Below are 22,806 nucleotides of genomic sequence, written 5' to 3' on the forward strand. Positions count from 1 at the left end.
TATGGATGCAGCCTAAGAGGATGCATATAGTGTAACTGTGCCAATGACATCAGCTCAAAACAAATCCTGTCCTCCTACACACAATGTGAGAATCGCACAATCTTTATCTGAACCTAAAAACTCTGCATCATCTCACATACTTAAATGTATACTTTTGTGTGAGTCTGGAAAGAAGAGTCCAACAGTCAGCTAAGTCATCCGTGTTATGGTGAATGTTTACTGATAGTTAGGGGAATGAGGCTAAAATTTTGTTTTCCTTAGACCTGGTGGGAAAGCAACACTGGTGTTACCAGCCGCTCCTCTCCTGTGAGAGTCCTAAAAATTGAGAGAGATAGCTCATCTGTAATAGGTATCACAGGAGTTTCAGTTACATCCCTGCCCATGCAGGATAGGGGATTTGGTATCAAAATCTCCTGCCTTTAAATGGATGTTTCCTATTTACTTTCCAAATCACCCTTTCTTTAAAATACTCATAAAAAGCTAATATACAACAACTCAATGAGTTCTGTAGCACCAGTATCAACCCATCTCCTGTAGGAATAAGATCAAATGTACTTGCAAATAATTATCATCCCACACACTGCCTGAATCAAAACAAAATTCTTTAACAAAAAAACTGATTTGAAACAACTTAAAAACATTGAAAATTGACGGTTTGGAGGGGTTTTTTATGTTGTTTTTTTGTTTTGTTTGTTTAATTAATGCCAAGGCTGTGTTCTCTTTATTGGGGCAGCAATTCACTGGCCAGTGTTTTAGTGACATGGTTTAACTTCTTGCCACACACAGAATCGCCAAATAGGCCAGGTTCGAGGAGACTACAGCAGATCACCTGGTCCAGCCTACTTGCTCGAGCAGGGCCATCCCAGAACACAGGCCACAAGATTGAGTGCAGATGGTTCTGGAATCTCTCCATGAGGGAGGCTCCAGAACGTCTCTGGGAAATCTGTTCCAGTGCGCAGTACCCACACAGCAAATAACTTCCTCCTCATGTTCATGGGGAACTTCCAGTGCAGCAGTTTTCTGGCCGTTGTCTCTCGTCCTACTGCTGGGCACCACCGCGCAGAGCCCGGCACCTTGCGCCCCACGGGACACTCGCGCACACCGCCGCTGCGGCCCGCGGCGGGGCCACGCGCAGCGCCTCCGGCCCGCGCCCCAGCGTACCCGTCCGGCCCCCGCCCCGCCAATCAAGCACGGCGCGGGCCCATCACGTGCCGCGCGCCGCCACCCAATGGGCGAACGCGGCGGCGCCCGGCCGGATTCAAACGCGGCGCGGAGCCGGCGCGGCCGCGGCCATGGAGCCGCGGCTGGTGGGACCCGGCCCGTACCGCGCCACCCGCCTGGTGAGTGTCCCCGCCGCTGTCCGCGCCGCTGTCCGCGCCGCTGTCCGCGCCGCTGTCCGCGCCGCTGTCCGCGCCGCTGTCCGCGCCGCTGTCCGCGCCGCTGTCCGCGCCGCTGTCCGCGCCGCTGTCCGCGCCGCTGTCCGCGCCGCTGTCCGCGCCGCTGTCCGCGCCGCTGTCCGCGCCGCTGTCCGCGCCGCTGTCCGCGCCGGCCACTCGCTCTCAGGCCTGCTGGTGCCGGCCGGTGCTCCCAGGCCGCGTCTCTGCGGGGTGGGGGCGCCCGGGGCTAGCGCGGGGCAGAGCCCGGTCGGGCGGAGCGGCAGATTAAGCCTTTGTCCTGGTAAAACCTAAGGGAGGCTAGCGCCGTATCCGTAGGTCTGCAGGTAGTAGGGGACTCTAAATATTTCAGCCTCCTAAACCTGGTGTTTGTTTTTGGGTCTCGACAGTTAAACTCGACAGTTAGGATTTCGATGTTCTTGTGAACGCAGACGGTGAAAAAAGGGTGTAGTTCTGCTTATAGAACTGGCTGCGTTCTGGTCGCAGGAAAACCTGTGAGAAGAGCTCCCTTGACGATTTGCTTTGCTCTTTCCCAGTGGAACGAGATAATCGAGCTCTTCCGTGCTGGAATGCCCTTACGGAAGCATCGCTGTCGTTTCAAGAGCTACGAGCGTTGCTTCAAAGCCTCGGAGGCAGTGGAATGTCTGCATGAGCTACTTGGCTCTAACCAAAACTTTGGCCCAGAAGTGACTCGCGATCAAACGGTTAAGCTGCTTAAAAAATTCCTGAAAAATCATGTAATCGAAGATATTAAAGGAAGGTGGGGCAAAGAGGATTTTGAAGACGATAGCCATTTATATCGGTAAGCCTGTATACGGTGAAAAAAACTTTGTTTTTTTGGAAACCGGGTATAATAACTCTTGCTCCTGTCTTACAAGTATTTTTTAAGAATGGCTCTGAAAAGGTGTTGATGTGTTTTGCTCTTTTCCTTTTAAAGACTCATTTTCTTTGTAACGGGTAGCTGTCATGACATAATGTTTGACTTCAGTTTTTTTGTCTGTTTTGGAATGTTTTTGAAGGTCACTTCTATTCAGTTACATTCTTTGAATATCAACAAAAGCTTTTGCAGCTTTCACATGGTATTGAGTTCTCATTGCTGATGGCAGACATCAGGTTTGTTGGTGCTGGAAGAGTACATATTAAGACGCACAGGTGGAAGTGAGAATGCCATTGGTCATCCAGCTCCAATTGTCTTCCTTCACTCCAACCCTCTGATTATTTTGGTTTTTGTCTCCACTTCTTCTCAGAGAAGAGAAAGGCCTTCTGAATATAGATTATACTCCTTGGTTTGTAGATGGACAAGGGACAAAGCTTTATTTGCTTATCCTCAAGGATGGTTGCTTACTTATCCCAGTTGAGCATCTCAGCAGATGGCTTGTTAACAGAGGAGAAGAAATTTCTTTGTAATAAAAACTTAGCATTACTGGACTGGATTCTTTGACTTCTTGTGACCTCCGTTAAGGTTTGAATGGACAGAAGTTGCAGGTTCTGAATTTGTACCATCTTTTTTGGTGCAGAAGTATTATAAAGATAACATCCTGTTTGGTGCCAGAAGTATTATAAAGATAACCATTACTTCAAGTCGAGATTTGTAATTTTTATCATGGTGAACCTTCTTTTGAGGAAATGGGAGTTCTTATCATGCAAAACATTAGGGAAAATAGGCTAGCAATAAGTTTAGGCTTCTACTTTTTATAGCTATTATTATATACTCAAATTTTAGATATTCATTTAAAAGTAATGATTTCTTAAAATTCTTTTTGGGGATATAGATAGAACTAAATTCCCACTTGATATGTATTAAGTCAATTTTTCATTTTGCTCTATTGGTCTTTTAAATATTTCTGGCCATTAATTCTTTTAAAAGATTTAATATGGGGTTTGATAACTGCTGGAAATAGTCTGGTTTGATTTTGCCGTGTTTGTGTGGCTGTGGGGTTTTTTGTATATTTTGCATTAACATAAGTATATATGCAAATTATTTTGTTATTTTATTTATTTGTGTTTTCAGTCATGACTTTACTGACCTGCAGGCTGTGGAAGCTGTCTGGGTGAAATATTTCTGTTCTTCTAATTTTATGTGTGCTCTGCCTACTGGTCTGCTATTGGACAACAGAACTCTTGTTATATATTTTATTGTGAAGTTCTTTCTTCCTCCTCCCACTGAAAAAATAATTAAGTTAGTAACTGAACTTTTTCCAGTTAAATATGCATACCTTTCATGCATCTTGAACTGGAGCTAGCTTTTTCCTCACTGGGCTTGGTGCTTGGTGCATAAATAAGCTATATACATTACTCGTGGCTTTAAGTATTAAAACATGCTTCTCTCCTATTTAAGTAGCTAGACGTCGGTTTTCCAGCCTATTTTAGTCATGTATTCAATGTCCTGGCAGCTCCCTCTGGTGGACCATCCTAATGCTACATGTAAAAGACGGGTTTTTTCTCCTCACAGTGCTGATGGAGGTAGTGGTACTAGTCAATTCTACTGACAGTGCTTACTTTGGAAATACTTACATGCTTCATACCTTCTGTATAAATTTATGTGTTAACATGCTGTAATGGCACACTGTGGTACACAGTTGTGTCACTCTTCACATGTAAGTGTAGCTGTCTGCCCTTGTTTGCCCACAGAGTATGCAAAAGAAATATTGCCAAAAGTTGGATCGTGTGAGAGTATCTGGCAAGTATTAAATGTGAAGATGAGATCTAATATTACTTCTAAAAATAGCAAAGACTTATTAGTATGTCCTGACTTACTGGCTCAGCTGAGTCCACAATAATGAATGAGAAGTTACAGTTTTCAAAGCTGTTGGGCTTTATAAGTTTTTTTTTTTTTTTTAAATCTAAGACATTCTATTAAAAGCAAAAGGGTTACCACTCTTGCAGTGATAGCAATCTTTTAAGAATTCAGCAGTAATACTTGTTATATCATGGACATCACTGTTAGTTGACCTTGTTCTATATCCTTTGTTCTGGACACAAACAGGTATCTCTAGTTCCTCTTTTTATAAACTCCCCAAACAAGTGTTGCTGGCTATAACCAATTCTGATCTTAATGTGTCAGCCTTGGAGTGCTTCTCAGTCCTTCACTTTGAGTGACATTAATCCTTCTCCATCTAGATCTTGCTGTAATGCTACTTGAGAAAGGGGAATGTACCTACTTTTTCTGCCCATAAGAACTTGTTCTTTTACTGATTGGTTGCAAATCAGGGCAGCAAACAGCACAAACCTAAAAATTGTGAAGTACAGGAGAAGAAACAAGAAACTACTGAGAACAGTGTAAGGCAAAGGAAAAAGGCTGCAGATATGTGGGTATATTCTATTTTAATATTAAACTCTTAAATAATGAATATCTGAAAATGGTTGAGAACACTCAACAGCTGAACATCTAGTCTGGCTTACCATTAAAAAACAGAGTAAATCTTGCAGGATTAGAGTGAGATGCTTGCTGCTTGTTCTAAGGGTTTGTCTGGCAGAAGTGATATCTCTGTGTTGTGGATGTGCTGTTGAACAGCACTGTGGAGTATGCTCAGTGTGTGGTCAAAACAATCAATGTGTTTAACCATTCAGTGTAACAGTACTGGACTAACCAAACTGCAGAACAAATCTAAATGAAAAACTTATTAAGTGTTTGAAGTGCCTTTAGAGGATGGGGTGACATTTTGGAGAAACTTGAATTCTCAAGCATTTTTTCTGGTAGGATACAAACACGTGCTCTTCAGTACTGTACAAGCTCTTGTTGCATAATCATGGACATAACTGTCTTTTACATTCTGATTTAAAAGAGTTAATGAGGCTTAAGCAGTTTCTTAAAGCATCAGGAATCTCAGCATCTAAAACCTGGGAGTGAAAGTAGACACGATTGGATCTCGGCCAGTCTGAAGAGGTGTTTCCATCTAACTGGTTTGTCTTTCTGATATGCTGTCATTAGTTCCTTTGTACGTGCTCTGACCTAAGCTTAGCAATAATTTGATGCTGGTCAGCCTGGATAGTTTGTTTTCCTTATTTTCTACAAGGGCTGGTTTAGGGCTTATTTCTGCTAATTTCTTCAAGGCACTTCTTGAAATGCCTTAAGAAGTCAAATAGTTACCTGCAAAACCAGCTGGAAAAAAGAACTGCAGGATATGATCCAGAAAAGAACTGCAGGATATGATCTTCGCATAGAAAGCATGTAAACACAGGAGAACCTGGTAATGTGGGCAAAACTTTGTGTGGACACTTGCATGCGCTCTAACTAAATCTGAGTGTTAGTCATGTGACTTAGCTATGTAGCTTTGCTTTAGGAAATGCATGCTAACAAAGCACTTGACAGGGGGAAAACATCCCCATGGCTTTTTCAGCAGAATCAATATCTTCTAGTGAAGACCTATGTCATTGTCTATGCAAAGACAGCTAGTGCTACATGAGATGCACTGGGATATCAGACATTCACCCAAGGCTCAGCTATGTCGTGGGAGGTACAAAGGACCTGAACTGTTCTGGAGCAGCAGCTGAAGGGCAAGCAAGACACTCCACGATGTTTTACATATCATGTAATACCAGTCTACAGCGAACGAAGTTGGGCTGTGAATGTCCAAAGCATTTGTTGTATTTTTGCATGTGAAGGCTGACTGCAGTTTTGCATTGGTAAATATGTACTAGATTGGCATTCAGAGGCTTTAAAAATTTTCTCTAATTCTAGATTTCCTCCTTCCTCACCACTGAAGTCATATCCAAAAAAACCTACATGCGGAAAGGAAGTAATTAAATTTCCAGACTGGAATGAACCGAGGGCTGGCCCTTCTCAAGAACACATCCCAGTGAAATCTGTCACAATGGTAAGGCACCCAGTTTTATTTCCCTGGACAAAAGCATATTTGGAAAGTAAAACTGATCTGATGACCTCTATGCTGTGTCACAAAGTACTTGCTTATAAAATTAAATGCTAAATACTTTTATTCTAAACTTTTGTGAAGTTAAGTTTTTCTTAGAATTTGCTGGAGAAGTAAGATTTTAGTGTTCTTTGTGCTACACATTGCAATGTCCTGAGCAATCTGAGTTCTGCATGGGTGTATTTTCCCATATTTCATTCCAGTTTGCTCAAAATCCAATAGGGCATTTATTATATTACCAGACAAAATAGTCACACTGCAACTCTTATTTGGACACTTCAGGTATTGGAATATATACAGTTGTTACAACCTTCCTAGCTGCTATAAGGCTGTTACTGACTCAATTTTCTTTTCCATAAGGAATATGTTTTGGCTAAGGAGAAGTGGTCCTGATCTTTCAGCTATCCTTTGTAAGCTTGGAAAGTCATCTTGCCTCATACTTATCTGAATTGATCCAGCCTTTGTAAAGTTGTTGAAAAAACTTCCTTTTATTAGTAAACAAAAATTTTATGAACCATAGTAAAAAACTATCAGCCATAGTAAAAGACTAGTAAAAGACTAGGCTTCTGGAGTTGTGTATATTCTAAGCTCTTCCTTCAGTGTATCTTATATGTGTGCGTTCTCATAATTGGTGAACTGAGGATTTCTTTGATGATTTTTGCCTTTTTATTACTATCCTTTGGTGCAGGACTCTGGCCTTAGATTTCTTGATAAACCATAGTCTATTTGGAAAAGTATCTCCTACCATTTTTCTGGACATCTATATGTTCTGAATGAATGGTTATTCCATATTTACAATCCAATTGTATGCATATAAAGTGTACTCTTCTTGTATAGCAAGCTTCTGAAGATGAAAAACATGGTCCTTAGGGCTTCAATAGTAGGTAGAAGAAAAGATGGTGCCAAAGACAGGAAAAGAGAATAGAGTATTTTAGTTACTGAGCAAGTATCTGTTGAAGATGTAATATAATACAGCCTCCAACTGTGCTATAAATTTCCATCCAAACATCCTGGCCTGATAAGAATTAATAAAAGTCTGCCTCTGCATCTCACTCAGATACAACAGTATAGAGTTTGGCATAGCTGAAAGTCTCTTCCATTGGCAGTTTGGATTAATACAGTGGATTGTAAGTGAGGCAAAGCTGTAAGCTTTCTGCTGCCTTTTTTATAATTAGGTCTAGCTTCTACTGGAATGCTGAAGTAGACAGCTGAAAATGGTGGTACCTTGAATTGCTTCAGCACCAATCTGAGTACTTAGTGGCTGTGTGTGGATTGATGAGCTTTGGTCTGTGTCATGAAATACTGATGTGAAAGACCAGACCTTTAATTTCACAGGGTGCTATTTGCTTCGAAATAGCTCTAGTCTAGTCTGCCATGGAGTGACAGACAATTAGTGCTTGTAGTATTTAAGTGCATTCCTGGAATGCATTTTGTGGTTTGGCTGTAAGGAATACTTTTAATGTGCTTTAAAACTGTTCTGTAGTGTAAACTGGAATGGTTAGGAGTTTTGCCTTGAAAAGGAGGCTGCTGATACAAGCTGCAATGTATGTCCACCCGTTGATACCTTGATGACAATGTTCAAGGATCAAGCTTGGGTGTGAAGGTTGCATGAAGGATAGTGGTCTTCTGCATTCTCAGATTTACTTTACACTTTAATAATGGTGGACTAGATCTGATGAGTGCTTTCAGATGTAGTGATTTGCTTTTACTTTCTTTATGTATAGAACCTGTTATTGGATTTAATGTTTAGTTATTTTAGTTTATGCTGAACAAGGATTATTTTTTTCTAGTTCTTTGGTATCTCATAATTCTCCAGTAACTTTTCCACAAACAGATGTTTAATCTTAAAAATGGTAGATGAACTGATTTTAATCATGGATAGGACCTGAACATAGGATTAAAGGCCATTGACTCCTGAACTTTAATGGCTATTCTGACTCACGTAATTTTTCAGCTTTGGACAAGTTATGGAATTGAAAAATATATGTGTGTAAGATTGAGAAAATGTTTCATTTCTCTTAAACACAAATACTTACTTTGCATCCTGAAGACTTCACTGGAATTTAAGAACACTTGCGATTCTGTACTGTAAATGTTTTATACTGTTTAACGCTTGAAAAGTGACCAGTTAATGAGGAGAGTTTTTTCTGATTTCAGAACTCTGAGATGTGGTACAAGCGACACAGCATAGCTATCGGGGAAGTACCGGCATGCAAACTTGTGTTCCGCAGAGAGCTAACACAAGCAAATATAGAAGAGATATGGAAATCCATGACTTTATCACAGTGAGTATACTTATGAGTCATTTGCTGTTATAGTAAAACCATGTAGTAGGTAATAGTCTTGTCTGTCTTCTCTGGTAACACTTGTAATTTCACCCACTCACTTTTCATCGTTGCCTTCAAAGCCATAGTGTCTAGACTAACTCCACCACTTGTTATTTGGCTAACAAATTCAGCAAATAAAGTCTGCAAAAAAAAAAAACTTTACTGTACTTAGTACCTTTTGACTTTTGCATGTTGTGTTATAGAAGTCTTTGTTGTGTGGGCTTTGTCTTGTTTAATCACTTCTTTTCTGTGTCTCTTTTTCTTGTTGCTAGGAAATAAAAGCACTTCCATGGAAGTGCTATGAAACCTTTCAACGGCAAGTACAATACTTTGTATGAGATAAATAGCGTAGCTAATTGAGTGCTGAAGCTTTGAGATTCAGATATTCTTTACTATATTCAAATGGAATCTCCTATGCAAAATTAAAGCGATTGCTTTGGACTATTTCTGCAAGGGAAAAATAATACGTACTAGCTGATGTTACGGCATAGTTGAGGTCTTACTAATGATGACTTTAGTGTAAATCTAGCACATTATCTACATGTCATGCATTGGTGCTGAGGTGAGCAGTTTTGGTGAGAGCATGATGGGCAGCAGATCACTTTAGTGCATGTGTATTCCTGGGTTTCCTGAACCAAGATAACTTCAGGGAAATGGAGAGACCCTCTGGTAGCCTGGAGCTCACATGGCAGAGCTGATAGGACCTGGGCAAATGAAAGCAGGGGCAGTGGTGGCCAAGCCCCTCCTTCGCATAAAGGCCCTGATAGAGCTCTAGCAACAGACAAGGGTGGGCAGACAGGGTTGGCACAGCAGATTGTGTGGAAGGATGCTGAAACCTTGACAGCTTGATCAGGGAGCAGTAGCATTCACATGACAGAAAGTCCTGGACTCTTTAAGTTTGCTAATTTACATGGGGACTCCAACAGCTCTGTGTTGGAAGAGTATGACTGTGGGAATGGGGAGACTCATAGCTGACCCTGAATTTGTTTGAAACTTTCTGTTCCAGCTGGATGTGCTTAAAGCTATGAAGCCCAATGGTATTCATCCCCGGATACTGAAAGAGCTGGATGACGTTATTGCAGGATCTCTCTCCTGCATTTTTTTTTCTTTTTTCATTTATCTTGGGATTCTGGAGAGGTCCTTGTTGTCTGGAAGCTGGCAAATATTTTCTCAATTTTAAGAAAGTAAAGAACAAAAACCCTGTTAATTACAGGCCTGTCAGTATCACTTCAGTGCCCATAAAATTATGGAATAATTTTACACCCATAAAATTCTGGTCATTAATAATAAAATATTTGAGAGACACACAGTCATTGGTCATAGCCAGCACAGTTTTAGAAGGGGAAAATACTGCGTAACCAATTAAATTTTCTTTTATGACAAGGTCACTCATCTAGTTGACCAAGGGAAGGCAGTTGATGTGGTTTATTTGCATTTAAGCAGAGCTTTTGATACTGTCTCTCACAGTATCCTTCTAGATAAACTGTCCAGCATGCAGCTTGATGAGCCCATAATATTGTCAGGTGAGCAGCTGGGTCTTGGGTCAAGCACAAAGGATTGTAGTAAATGTGGTTATCTCTGGTGAGCAGTCATCAGTGGCCCTCTGTAGGGCTCCATTCTAGGGCCACTGCTCTTCCATGTTTTTGTAAAAGATATGGATGGAGGAATTGAATGTACATTAAGTTTGTCCACGATACTAGGTTAGAAGGAACTTTGGACTCCTTCATGGGTGGACAGGGCCTGCAGTGAGATCTGGATAGAGCAAAGAGCTGTACAGTCACTGAAAGCTTTGAGAAAGCTGAGGGGTGCCCTCATTGCAGCCTACAATTTCCAGAGAGGGCAGTGGGGGGAGATGTGGAAGATCTCTGGTGACCAGTGATAGGACACAAGGAGATGGAATCAAGCAGCTGGGGAAGTTCAGACTCCACATTAGGAAAAGGTTCTTCACTCAGAGGGTGACTGGGCAATCGATCTGCCTCCTTGAGGAAGGGAGCACCAAGGCTGACAGAGTTCAAGGAACATATTGGCAGCGCTTTCTGTTATATGGTATAGTTTTAGTTATTAAAATTACTAAACTTTTTCTAGGTACTAAAACAAAACTTTTTTAGGTCTATGAAGATCTTGAAGGGTCTAGTGGGGAAAATATGAGGAATGGTTTAGGTCTCCTGGCTTCTTTAACTTAGAGAAGAGGAGGCCGAGTGGACATTACTGTGCAATTTGTGATGGGAAGTGGAGAAGAATACACTGGTCTCTTCTCTGTTGTGGCCAGTGACAGGACTGAGGGAATGGCCTGAAGTTGTCAGGGGAGGTTTAGATTGGATGTTAGGAAAAGAGTGCTCATCCAGGGGGTGGTTGGGCACTGAAACAAGGCTCCCCAGCAAAGTGGACACTGCACCTAAGCCTGACAGGGTTCAAGAGGTGTTTGGACAGTGGTCTCAGGCATGTGGTATTTTTTATGGTAGTGCTGCACAGAGCCAGGAGTTGATCTTTGTGGATCCCTTCCAGTTTAGGCTATTCTATAAATCTAGGCTGTTCTGAGAGAAGCAGGACTTGCGCTGAATGGTCCTTACAGCTGTCATCCAGCTGGAGATATTCTCTATGAAATGAAGGTCTCTTTTTTTTCCGAATTGTATCCTAATATTTCATGTTTGCCCTTTCCAGATTAGATGGTGTATGAACTGTGTGTTTATGTATTTTTGCAGATTACAAAAGGTGTTGGGTTTGGATTCTCTGGATGAAGTGTTAGACACAAAACTTGTGAATTCAAAACATATAGTTCAAAATGTTTATAATGTCAATAAGCAAGGCATTGTCACTTTAGAGGACAAATCAAGTAAGTATTTTAGAAATTTTAATTTAATTTTTTTATATTGAAATGTACTTTGTAGAAACTCTAGTTTTTGCAATGCTATTTTTTTAAAAATGCTATTGTTCTCTTCTGGTATCCCAATGGTAAGAGTCAGGATTTATTTTATATTTGCTCTCTTAAACAAATTCTGGCTTTAGTAGGGTTGAAAAATGAATGTAACACAGCAGCAACTTTTAACCATTTATAAATATAGGGTTAATAATCACTTTGAGGTAACTTTCTTGGCCCTACACTTTTAATTACCTGGAGTGTTTACATGAAGAAAAAATATATTAAAAATTACAAGAGAGCCAAAATGTACATTGAGAGAGTTTTGAGAGTTTGAGTCAATGTGTTTTGGAGATAGTACCGTGTTTAAAACTCTTTTGCACCTCAGAGGAAGAATAAAACATCTTTACTGCTGTAAAATATCACAGTATTATTGCCACCATGTTTTTCATATGATTTGTAGAGAAATTTAAATATGACATTGAAACCTGATTTGGTTGTGAATAAAATATGCCTTCAGAGCGTATCTGTGCTCATTTCAAAGGCAGTTGGAGCATCTCAAAATATTAACTTCCTCCTTGCAGAAATTGCAAAACTGAATATATGAGTGCTTTTCATTATCTTTGGTACAAAGTAAACACTATTGTATAGCACTGGGGAAGGCTATATATGAACTATATAGGGGTTTTTTTGTGTTTTTTTTTTTTTTTTAAGAGTAGGTTAAAGATTTCTGATATGACCTGTTTTGCTGATTGAGCTGCAAGGGCAGAATGCATAACTGTATGATAGTAGTGGAGAAACTGAAGTATAGATATAATTCAAGCTAGATCCTACATTAAGGTATAGCCTGCCTTTGGAGTAATTTGATTTACTACAGAGGAGAAACATATTAAAGTGTTTTCAGCTTTGCTTTTGTCCAACAGTTGAATATTTTTTTTTCTTTTTTGTCCTTTAACTTCTGTTTCTTCCCTGCGCAGAGGAACTACCTCATTGGATATTATCTGCAATGAAATGTCTAGCAAATTGTAAGTAAATTCAGAAGGGGAAAAAGATCCCGCAAACAACCCACCCCCAAAAAAATAAATGGAACTGACTGTGTCTTCACCACTTTATTAAATCCTGTTTATATTCACTTTTAGTCTTTTTATGATGATTTTCTAAAATAAAATTGGAAAATACCTGTTAGCATGTATTCTCCTTCCAGTGTAGCTTATTTAAATGAATTATATAAACATTTAACTACTCTAGTAATGTTTTTCCTCTGCTTTGTATCTTCATTAGACCTATTGGAAATAGATCAGTCCAGTAGTAGATCAATAAAATTTCACTTATTTTGAAGAATCAATTTTTAAATTTTTTTTTTCCTCTAATGATCCATTTTAATGGGCTGGATTAGAAAATAGTGATCTGATTGGTGGCTGAAAATCAGTGTTCTCTCTCTTTTTTGTTTTGTTTTTTTTTTTGTTCTTTGTAGGGCCCAGTTGTACAGATATGAAGCAGCCTACGTACTCAGGCTTTGAAAGAGATGTCTTCAAAACTATAGTGGACTACTTTGGCCAGATGAAAGAGCCTCTTCTCACATTTCATTTTTTTGATATATTTGTTAGTGTGTTAGGTAAGTAGTTTGGAATCTAATGAAAAAAAATTCTCTAATTTCCTGGAGTTATTTTACCTTACTTAAATACTATCACAGATGAATTCTTTAGGACCTGTCCTTTCCATTCTACATAGAGAACAGTTTAATATTTAAATTTATTTCATACCACATGGTGGTTTTATTTTTGTATTTTTGACCACATCATTTCAAAAGTCTTTCATTGCTTGTCTTTATAATATTAAAGGCCTCTGTTCATTGCTCAGCATCCAACAGATGGATTTTAACAGATTTTTCTTTTTTTACAAGTGCTTAAATGTCTTAAAAACTCTCATAAGCTTTTAGAAATTGCTTGACTGAAGTCTAGATTAGAAAGGATTAGGGTTTTAAACGCAGTTTTTAACCCCGGAAATATGCTATTTGAAGGGAATTGAAATACTATGTTGCTTTAATTTAGAAATTACGTTAATTAATGTAGTGTTTAAAAAAAGCAATGTTTTAGTTATTAACTAGAACTTCCCAGGGGTTCACACTATATTAAAATTGGCAATTTTGATCTTACAGATGGCTCACTGAAAGATAGTAAAGAGGAAGATGCTTGATTACATTTTATGTAATCAAATTTGAGAAAGAACGATTGAGTTGAAAAGTAAACCCACTTTGTAGCATGCTAGTTTTTTGAGCTTTTTTCTGTGTGAACAACACTTTTTAGTAAACTATTGAGATGAGAAAGGAATCCAGAATGACACTTCTGTTTCTGGACTTTAGTGTATATGCTTTATGAGTTGTCCATCTTGCTTCATATGGAATATAATTCAATTTTCTGACTTCTTTTTCTTAGACAACTCTTGTTGATATCTTTAAAACTTACTCTTCTGCTTTCATACTGTTTCTGTTTGCTTTTCCATTTTTTTTTCACATCTTTCAGGTTTTACTACTTTCATTTCACAGTATTTTGTAAATGTAAAATTAGAAGAAAGATTTCATGCCAATATGTATGAGGAAGCAATGAAAATTATGCGATGTTTCAAGAAATCAAACATTAATTTTGTGTTCTCTTTAAAAAAAAGTGAAGTGTTGATATGGAATCATTCCTTACTCTTCTAAACATATGCATTAATATGCTTGCCAAATCTTCCTTTGAAATTAGAAAAAGCTTTCCTATGAAAATTAACTTCAGCGTTTTACCCCTCTCCTTGGAATGCCTTACCTACTCCACACTTCTTTTTCAATAAGAAACAGTTTCCATGTTTTACACCCTGGAGTTGACCAAAATGGTGGATCAGGGAATAGCAGTGAATACTATTTATGTTCAGAGCAGTAAAGCTTTCAACACTTGTGTTCCATCCTTTTAGGCAACCTGAGAAAGCACAGGCTGGATAGGTGGGTAGTGAGGGAAACTCAGAAATTGGTTCAGTTGCTGGGCTCAGGGCTGTGGCACAAAGTCTGGCTGGATGTCAGTCAGTGGGGAGCAACACAGGCTGGTAGTGTGGCCAGTAATGATTAACACTTTGATAATGACCAGGATGGTGGCACACTCTGTCCTAAACATTCTGCCCTAAACATGCCCTGGACATTCTGTCCATGGGCACAATGCCCTAAACAAGCATGCAAAAAACTAAAATGGGGAAGAGTAGCTTATGCAGCAGAGGGTTGTACTACCATGCAGGGTGACCTTGACTGGCTGCAGAAATGGGTAAACAGGAATCTTAAAAAGTTCAGAAAAGGAGAAATGTCAAGTCCTCTCCTGGGGAGGAATAATCCCATACACTAGTAAATGCTGAGGGTGACTGGTTTGAAAGCACCTTTGCTAAGAAGGACTTGGAAGTCCTGGTGGGCATTAATGTGACCATGAGCCAGCAGTATGTCCTTGAGGCAAAGAATATCAGCAGCATCCATAACTGCATTAAGTGCATTGCTGATAGGTCAAGAGAGATGTCTCCTCAGCACTAGTCAATGAGTCCAGTGAAACAAATCAAAAATTATTAAATTATTAATTATCTTGGAACATGTGTCATATGGGAAGAGTCTGATTACAGGGACTGTTTAGTCTGGAGAGGAGAAGGCTCAGCGAGAATCTAAGTAGTCTGTATAAAAGATTGATACGGGAAGAATAAAGAAGAGGAAGGAGCCAGACTTCTATTGGTGATACCCAATGACAGGGCAAGAGTCAGTGGGCAGGAACAGAAGTACAGGAAACCTCATTTTCATAAAGAATATAGCATTTTAATTGGAAGGTGATCGAACAGTGGAAGTAGTTTACAAGAGAAGCTGTGGAAGGTCTGTCTTTGGAGCTATTCAAAACCTGAGAGGACATAGTCCTGGGCACCTTCCTGTAGATGAACCTGTTTTGAGCATGTGAAGAGGTCTATATTATCTCCAGAGAACTCTTCCAACTTCTATAGTCCTATGGAAAAAAAAAAAAGGCTCAGTTTTCTTCTTTGTTCCTTTTCTGACAGAAATTACTGGTAGATTTCAGTCATGTAGATATTTTGTTTTCTGACTTTTGTTCTGATAGTAGTGCTGTTTAGACAAAATCATAATAGATGCTTCCTTGGCAGAGACTTATCAACCTAAAATAAGATGATATTTTGGTGATTTTCTGTAGGTGCCTAAACTACTATCACTTTCTACTGTGCCTATCCAGTCTTCAAATATCTCTGCCATGCTCACTGGAGTGTTTTCTCAAGAGTCTGTAAGCAGAGTTAGGTACAGATTTAATGTCCATAGGTGTGAGGCACATGTTGGTATTGTCATAGCTGTCACTGATGCCTAAGAACATTTTCTTTCCCTCTAATTGTTGTCACAGACTTAACATTTTATGTAACATGGTTGCTATATCTATGCATACCATTTGGTTGTGTTTATGCAGAGGTAATAAAAGAGCAAAGGATGAAACAAAACGTTGTAATTTTTTGTGTATTGTAATATTTAGAGTTATTGGTTATGGCTATCAATGTCTTACAGTGCATCAGAAGAAAATCTTCTAAAAACTTAAACAAGTCCTAGTAGTCCAATCCTAGTGATACTTTTCTAGTCTCATTGGGGATTGGAGTTCTAAGGAAATCTTGAATGAGTAAGAGGGGAATTTTGGGAGTTAGATATAGAAATATTATGTTAAATATGATGGAAATATATAACTGAGAAATGCTCCCCAACCTTCTGATCTCATATAAACCAGGACTACTGCAAAAACCCAGCAAGGCTGTAGAAGCTCTTCAGATATCTTGTCTCCTACTGCCACCAGAAAATAGGAAAAGACTACAGTTATTGGTGAGAATGATGGCAAGAATTAGTGTAAACCAAGATTTGCCACGTCTTTCTGAATCAGTGAGGACCAGAACTTTGGTATGTATAAGTGTAAGGTAAAAGGTCTGGACAGACTTTTGGAGCAGCACAGGTTAAACGTTCTTACTGGAGAGTACAAACAAAATACAGTTTACTTGTTTAAGGAACTGGTTTGTCTGGCCCAGCTATTTGGAAAGCTAATCTGAATTTGAATAAAGTGGGATTTCATGGCGATTTGTGAACGCACAAAGAACTTGCTCAGAATTTAGAGGCTTCCTTACCTTTCAAAGTCAAATCACCACTGATTTCACTGTAGAGTAGAAAAAAGCCACAAACAAACAAGCAAAGTCAACCAAAAAAAAAAAGCAGATGAGGTCTCTAGTGTTCTTTATCACTGCAGACCGTGTGAATGAAAAAGGCTGCCTGTTTCAGTCATAGCTAAAAATATGGAGCTGAATGTTCTGATTGACCTGTTTTCAGCCATTCAAAAAAATTAAAATCCCAATTGTTTATTTCAGTACTTCTTTTTTTTCATCACACACAGAAGTCTTTTAAAGTAAGCTTCAGTTTTTGCTACTTCTTCTTCTGTTGGAGCTTATATAGTGATATCACTGCATTGATGTTTGCAATACCACCTTATTACAAAGTTATTACATAACTTAACTGTTCTAACTAGCTAACAACATGTATTTATTTTGGTTAATTTAAAAGTCTTTAAAAATTAAGTGTGATGGAAAACTAAGCTGCAGAGCCATTCTGTAAAAATCCTATAGCAACTTGCACAAATCTAAATGCACTCCACAGCAATTAAGTTTTTAGTGAACTATGAATAGTATTTGATTAAAATAATTAAATTTTTTACTGCCAAGGTTGCAATTTAATTAACTGTAAGTGGTCTTTCATTACTATTTTTGTTGTAATTGAAATGTTGTTTTTAGAAGTGAATCCTTACAGTCTGAGTGTTTTGTACTAAGCTTTAATTCAGCAATGTAATATATGGTACATGACAGAAATCTGTATTACCTTCTGTGATTTTAATGTTACAAGTGACTGGTGCACAAAAATAAACTCTTGTAACTGAATGCTTGAGCACAAGACTACCTGAAGTTAACTGGACCTGAAACTTGATTTGATGATTTCAGAATAGTGTTTTCAAGTTTTCCCTCTGGTGCCTAATTTCTATTAAATTTCTGTGTTATTTAAAAAAATCTCTGAATACATATGCCCTCTTTAAATAGCCATGTGAAGTGGCTATTTGACAAAGTCTTGAGAATTAAATGGAATTTGTTCATTCTATATAGAAATTCAGGAGTGGATTATCTATATGAGGCAAGAGCAATCTTCAATGCACTCACATAATGTCACCATACATAATACATTTTTAAAAAATATTGATATGTTTGAAGTACAGAAAATATTATGGTGTTAAAATATTTGTTCTAAAAGAGCACTTTTTAAATGTAGCCTGATTCTCTACTCCTCACTCCCAGACAGAAAAATACATTATAATGGTGTGGGTTTTTTTCCTCAGATGGTTCAGGCGTTTTCCCATTGTATTCTCTGCTCAAAGGATGAAATAGACTTGGATGAACTTCTTGCTGCTAAACTAGTATCTTTTCTCATGGATAATTGTCAAGAGATCTTAAGTGTTCCTTCTGCTTTAAAGTCTGCCATAGAGGATCATGTTGTACATCTCCAGAGAGTCCAAGTAAGTTTCTAGTGAAAAAAACCCTTATGTCTCTCTGTTTCTAGAGTGAATTTATCCTTTGTTCTCTGAATTTCAACAGTTCTTAAAAGACTTTATTTTATCTCTGTTAACTTTTGAGAACTAATTAATTTTTACTACTGATATTCAACCATAACTGTGTGTTCAAATGAAACTAAACAAATATTGAATTTGTTTAGAGACAAGAATTCTCAAATATGTTTTCCTATTTGTCAGCACTGTCTTCCCATGGAATGGGCAAACTATGTGGTAGTGAAGAAAACAGAATTATTAAAAAGTGTTTCCATTAATGTTCCAACTTTTTTTTTTCTTTAGAACCATCCTTACTTGCTCAGTTTTTTCAGCCTTCTGTTTCCTGATACCATATTTTCTTTTTGTTCAAAGATGAAACATTTTGTCAATTTTGTCTATTTTCTACTAGAAAAGTAAACTTATTTCAAGAGCTGAACAGGCTTCCTATGTGTCATGTTGTTTGACTTACTGCAACTCACTCAGTTAGGGCTGGAGATAATAATTTATCTATTCAGTATTTCCTCTAATTAATGTCTTGCAGTGGTCAATAGATTAAGCCAATTTATGCAAGTGTTTTGCACAAAACATAGCTATTCTTTTTTTTTACTGTATCTTCAGATAAAATACTCTGGGGCTGATAGTGATGCAGCACTTCCTCCTCCATCATTTTGTCACCAAATCACTACAGGTGAATTTGAATACCAAAGGGCAACTGGCTCTCAAGAACCGCTGGCAGCTTTGTTGGAAGAAATTGTAATGAACAAAGAAATATCTGTGAAAGATAAAAAAAAGAAGCTCAAGCAAGTAAATAAAAAATTCTCCATAGTTTCTAATTTTAATTTGAAAAGATTTATCAAGTCTTAGACATGTTTTCTTCTAGAGAAATACTGAAATTGAAAACAGTGGCTACATATGGGGATTTCAAGATTTATAATAATTTAGAGCAAGTATACTGTGATGACTCAACCCAAATCAGAAATACTGCCTAATTTTCTATATAGCAGTGTAAAAGTCCATTAGAGATATAATATCCCTGCTCCAGAAATGCAAGCTTCACTTTAATAGTTTATTGTACATGTTTGAACAAATTCTTAATTTGAATTAATGTACTTTTCTAGTTTCAGAAATCTTACCCTGAAGTGTACAGAGTACGATTTCCTAGCCCTGAAACCGAAGCGATGCTATTTCCTGAAAAAACTAAACAGAAACCACCAATACTGATGTGGGCCTTAAAAAGGCCTTTTCAACCATTTCACAGAACGAGAAGCTTTCGGATGTAAATGGTTTGAAATATATCAGCAAACAAACAGAGACACAGTGTATTGTCAACGGATCTCATGCAAAAGGAGCCTGAGCCACACATGGTTACTCAAAAAACCTATTGGGGATACTGCTAAGATCATAAAAAATGTTGAAAGAAGAGGAGAGTATTGAGGTCGTAGTAATGTGAACCATTATCAGTATTTTTGTAAAGCATTCTTTTTTAAAATGTCTGTTACTTTAAATCAAACAACAAAAAACAGTAACAAAAAAACCAAAACAAACAAACCCACCACACACTCAAGGGGATTATTCTATATATGGGTGATAATGTGCACTTGCTGTGGTTTTGTTTGACTATCATTTTAAGGCCTAAATGTATTTGTATGTAATGTATTATTTGTAACTAGTCAACAGCTTTTTTTCCTCCCTGAAAATGAGTGTCTTGCATAAACTAGGCTGTATTTGTGCACATATAGTGTGAGGAATTAACTTACTGTACATGCTTGAGTAAGTATGAAACACTGGATTTTGCTTTGCTTTTTGTGAGAGACTATAATATTAAAAGTTAATGATGCAACCAATTGGCTGTTTGCACCCCTCAACCATAGGGGAAGGGGAGTGTTTTTGGGTATGTGGTTATGAAACTTCTAGGTCTGCCCAGGTGCAGAGGGGATGAGCACCTATCACCAGAAGATGACCATGACAAACCCATCTTTGTGTAGCAGCAAGCTGGGGTTTGAGACAGATAAGGGAAAACTCCTCCAAGAAGTAGATCCTGCAATGTGGGATGCTTGTTTTAACCATGCCAATTGCCTCACTTATGCAACTGGCTCAGGTAGAAAATTCTCTCCCATCCTGAGAGAGATACAGGGACATTCACACCTAGCCTGAGCGTAGTCATCCCATCTGTTAAGGCAGAACTGGCTCAACTACGCTGGCATGATAAACATGGGTTGTGTCTTTGCCTCCAGACTCATTTCTTGGGACTGCACGTGATCCACAGTGTTAAAAGAGAAATTGTAAAACTCCTCCCTGAGGAGAAGTACCTGGGCATTCCCACCTGAACCTGTTGAATCCATTGGACTTTCGGTTTCAAGGATTTCCTCTGGCCCTGATGGATCAAAATTGTAACTGTTACTTCAACCACTGGACATTTAAATTGGAACAATCAGTTTTCATAGGGTGGTGATACCTTTTCACTATCTGTTCTTATCCTTTCTTTTTATTTTCCTTGTATATTTTCTCAGGTGTAATAATTTTACTTTTATATTGCTATATTTCTATAGATAATAACTAAATCTGCTACATACTTCCTTTCCATTTAAACCAAATTATTTGAAAATTATCTATCTTTCTGTCTTTCTATTTATAAAAAAACCCACCATTCATTCAGTGTTGTGTCACTCTAGTCTGCCCTGACAGATCTATTCAAAAGAACCTCAGTTAACCTGCCTCAGGGGCATGTTGTAACACTGCTGACCCTGACATGGCAGATTTATTTTTGAAAAGTAATTCTCTATTTTCTGATTCATATGTGCATTACAGCTTGAGTGAACTTCCTTTGAAATTCCATTAACTTTATGTAATGTGGGCCTATTCTGATAGGCAATGCAGTCTTTTTCCCCTATTTTCTGACTGCATATTGTACAAAGCTGGGTGCTTGACAATAGAATATACTTTCTCAGAAAATTTTAAAGCCTTGAGGTTCCTCTAAAAATGGAATTCAAATATTGAAGTGGCATTGTAGCGTACATGCATTTATTGGTTTGATTAATTTTGCATTATGAAATCTAGTGTACCTATAACCTGATTGTACATATTACATAGTTGATTCTGAGACTACTTTTTATCTATTAAAGCATTGCTCTTTTCCTCTATATACCTAGAGTCATGATTTCATGCTATTCATTAGAGATTTGAAGAAGGGCATTTCATAGCATATTGAATGTCAGGGTAGTCTGTGCTGGAAAGAAGACAGCTGACTTCTCAACAAATTTCTAACATTTTAGTAGAAAATGTTGACAGCAATATTGATTTGTACCTTGCTGACTTCCTAACCAGTCAGTAAGTTTCCTTATGTACATAACAAGGTGGTTGCTTTAATAGATTGGGTTATTTCTTAGGCAGTGTGATATTGAACAGTACATGTTTTCATGGTCTGTTCTCGCAGACATACTTGAACGTCACATCAATAATATTAAGCAAATTTGATACAGAAAGATACACTTTTCAAATATTAAGAAAATATAAAAATTTCTTTTAAAAATGTTCTGAGGCCATTTCTAACCTTTTGTGCTAGGTCTTCAAGAGTGATAAAAGATGTGTAGACAGTATTCTGTGTATGTTTACATGCTGTCAAACTTTGACTGTAGCTAGACTACACACATATATTTTGTTACTTCGCTAAGTATAATAATGAGTAAGGCTTGTTGGAAGCAAGTCTTGCATAAAAGTGGAAGCTCATCCTAAGGGATCTCTGCCATCACTTCCTAAATTGCAGAGGAGAAGTTGAAGACAATCTATCTGCCCTTTGAAATAATCTTACTGCCTGCCAATAAGCCTTCTGCTGTGCTGTTGAAATTTTCCCTATTATCCCTTTTAAAAAATATGTAGACTTTTTGGGTCTATTTTAAACAGCAATTAAAGTTTACCAATTAGTTTTCATTATGAGAAGTTGAAGATAACACATATGTTTCTATGAATTGATCATTCTTTTGTTTCAGAGATCTAGTTCCATGACTGTGGAAAAAAAAAACCAAAAAACCAAAAAGGTCCATTTGCTCACAGTTTTCAAGGCTGTGAAAAATACAAAATATATTTGAAAAACTTGAAGAAACTAGGGAGGGAATGTTTCTGAGATCATAATCTCACAGACTGAATTTTAACTGTGCTCCTGTCTTGGGAGACACTTCAGAAAAGCTTCTTTCAATAACAGAAGATATGTGAGTATGGCTCCTTATTACAGCTGAACCAAGTGCAAATATCCAAGATGAATAGCGTAGGAACACAAAAGTAAGGTTAGCTAAGTAAACTTGCCTATTCCTTTCAGGGTGCAGGTTAGAAAAAGTAAGGTTGAAACCTAATTCAGGGAAGACTGTAAGCTTGGTAAAATATGTCAGAAAAAATAAAGATTCTCTAACCCTAAACTGTAGGTAATAGAAACTTCACTTTTGATATTAACTTTCTCAGGAATTTAACACTTACTTCTGTGTTAAAGCCCTGCAATGTCTTGATATTGCCAAGACTGAGCATCATGGCCTCCCTGGGTTTATTTCCTTTGAACCATGAGGCCCACAAGCCAAACCTTGTTTTGCTTCTCCTAGTAACTGTTCTGAAGACCCTCACTAAGGGTCTTCAGAGGACTAGCTGACATTCTTTTAAAGCACATCAGGAGGAAGACTCAATAAAGGCAGATGTTGCTGCTTTTTTGGCCTAGTTAAACCTATGTTTGTCATCTAAGTGGAACATCTGGTG

General features: G+C 38.1%; 1 protein-coding gene across 2 annotated transcripts; it reads left to right on the forward strand.

Annotated features, from left to right (window-relative positions):
* Positions 1–1,223: 1,223 nt before the first annotated feature.
* On the forward strand, positions 1,224–21,211 carry DEPDC1B (DEP domain containing 1B). 2 transcript variants are annotated; one of them, XM_053932814.1, is made up of 11 exons: positions 1,224–1,340; positions 1,931–2,196; positions 6,076–6,211; positions 8,423–8,550; positions 11,295–11,425; positions 12,427–12,474; positions 12,924–13,064; positions 16,225–16,391; positions 17,863–18,039; positions 18,688–18,873; positions 19,188–21,211. In XM_053932814.1, exons 1-11 carry the CDS (start codon positions 1,293–1,295, stop codon positions 19,347–19,349), a joined length of 1,590 nt encoding a protein of 529 aa, XP_053788789.1. In that variant the 5' UTR covers positions 1,224–1,292; the 3' UTR covers positions 19,350–21,211. The 2 variants fall into 2 exon arrangements, with proteins under 2 accessions (XP_053788789.1, XP_053788790.1); XM_053932815.1 differs by lacking the exon at positions 18,688–18,873.
* The last annotated feature ends 1,595 nt before the right edge of the window (positions 21,212–22,806 follow it).

Source organism: Vidua chalybeata, chromosome Z, assembly GCF_026979565.1.
Source record: "Vidua chalybeata isolate OUT-0048 chromosome Z, bVidCha1 merged haplotype, whole genome shotgun sequence".
Taxonomy (NCBI): domain Eukaryota; kingdom Metazoa; phylum Chordata; class Aves; order Passeriformes; family Viduidae; genus Vidua; species Vidua chalybeata.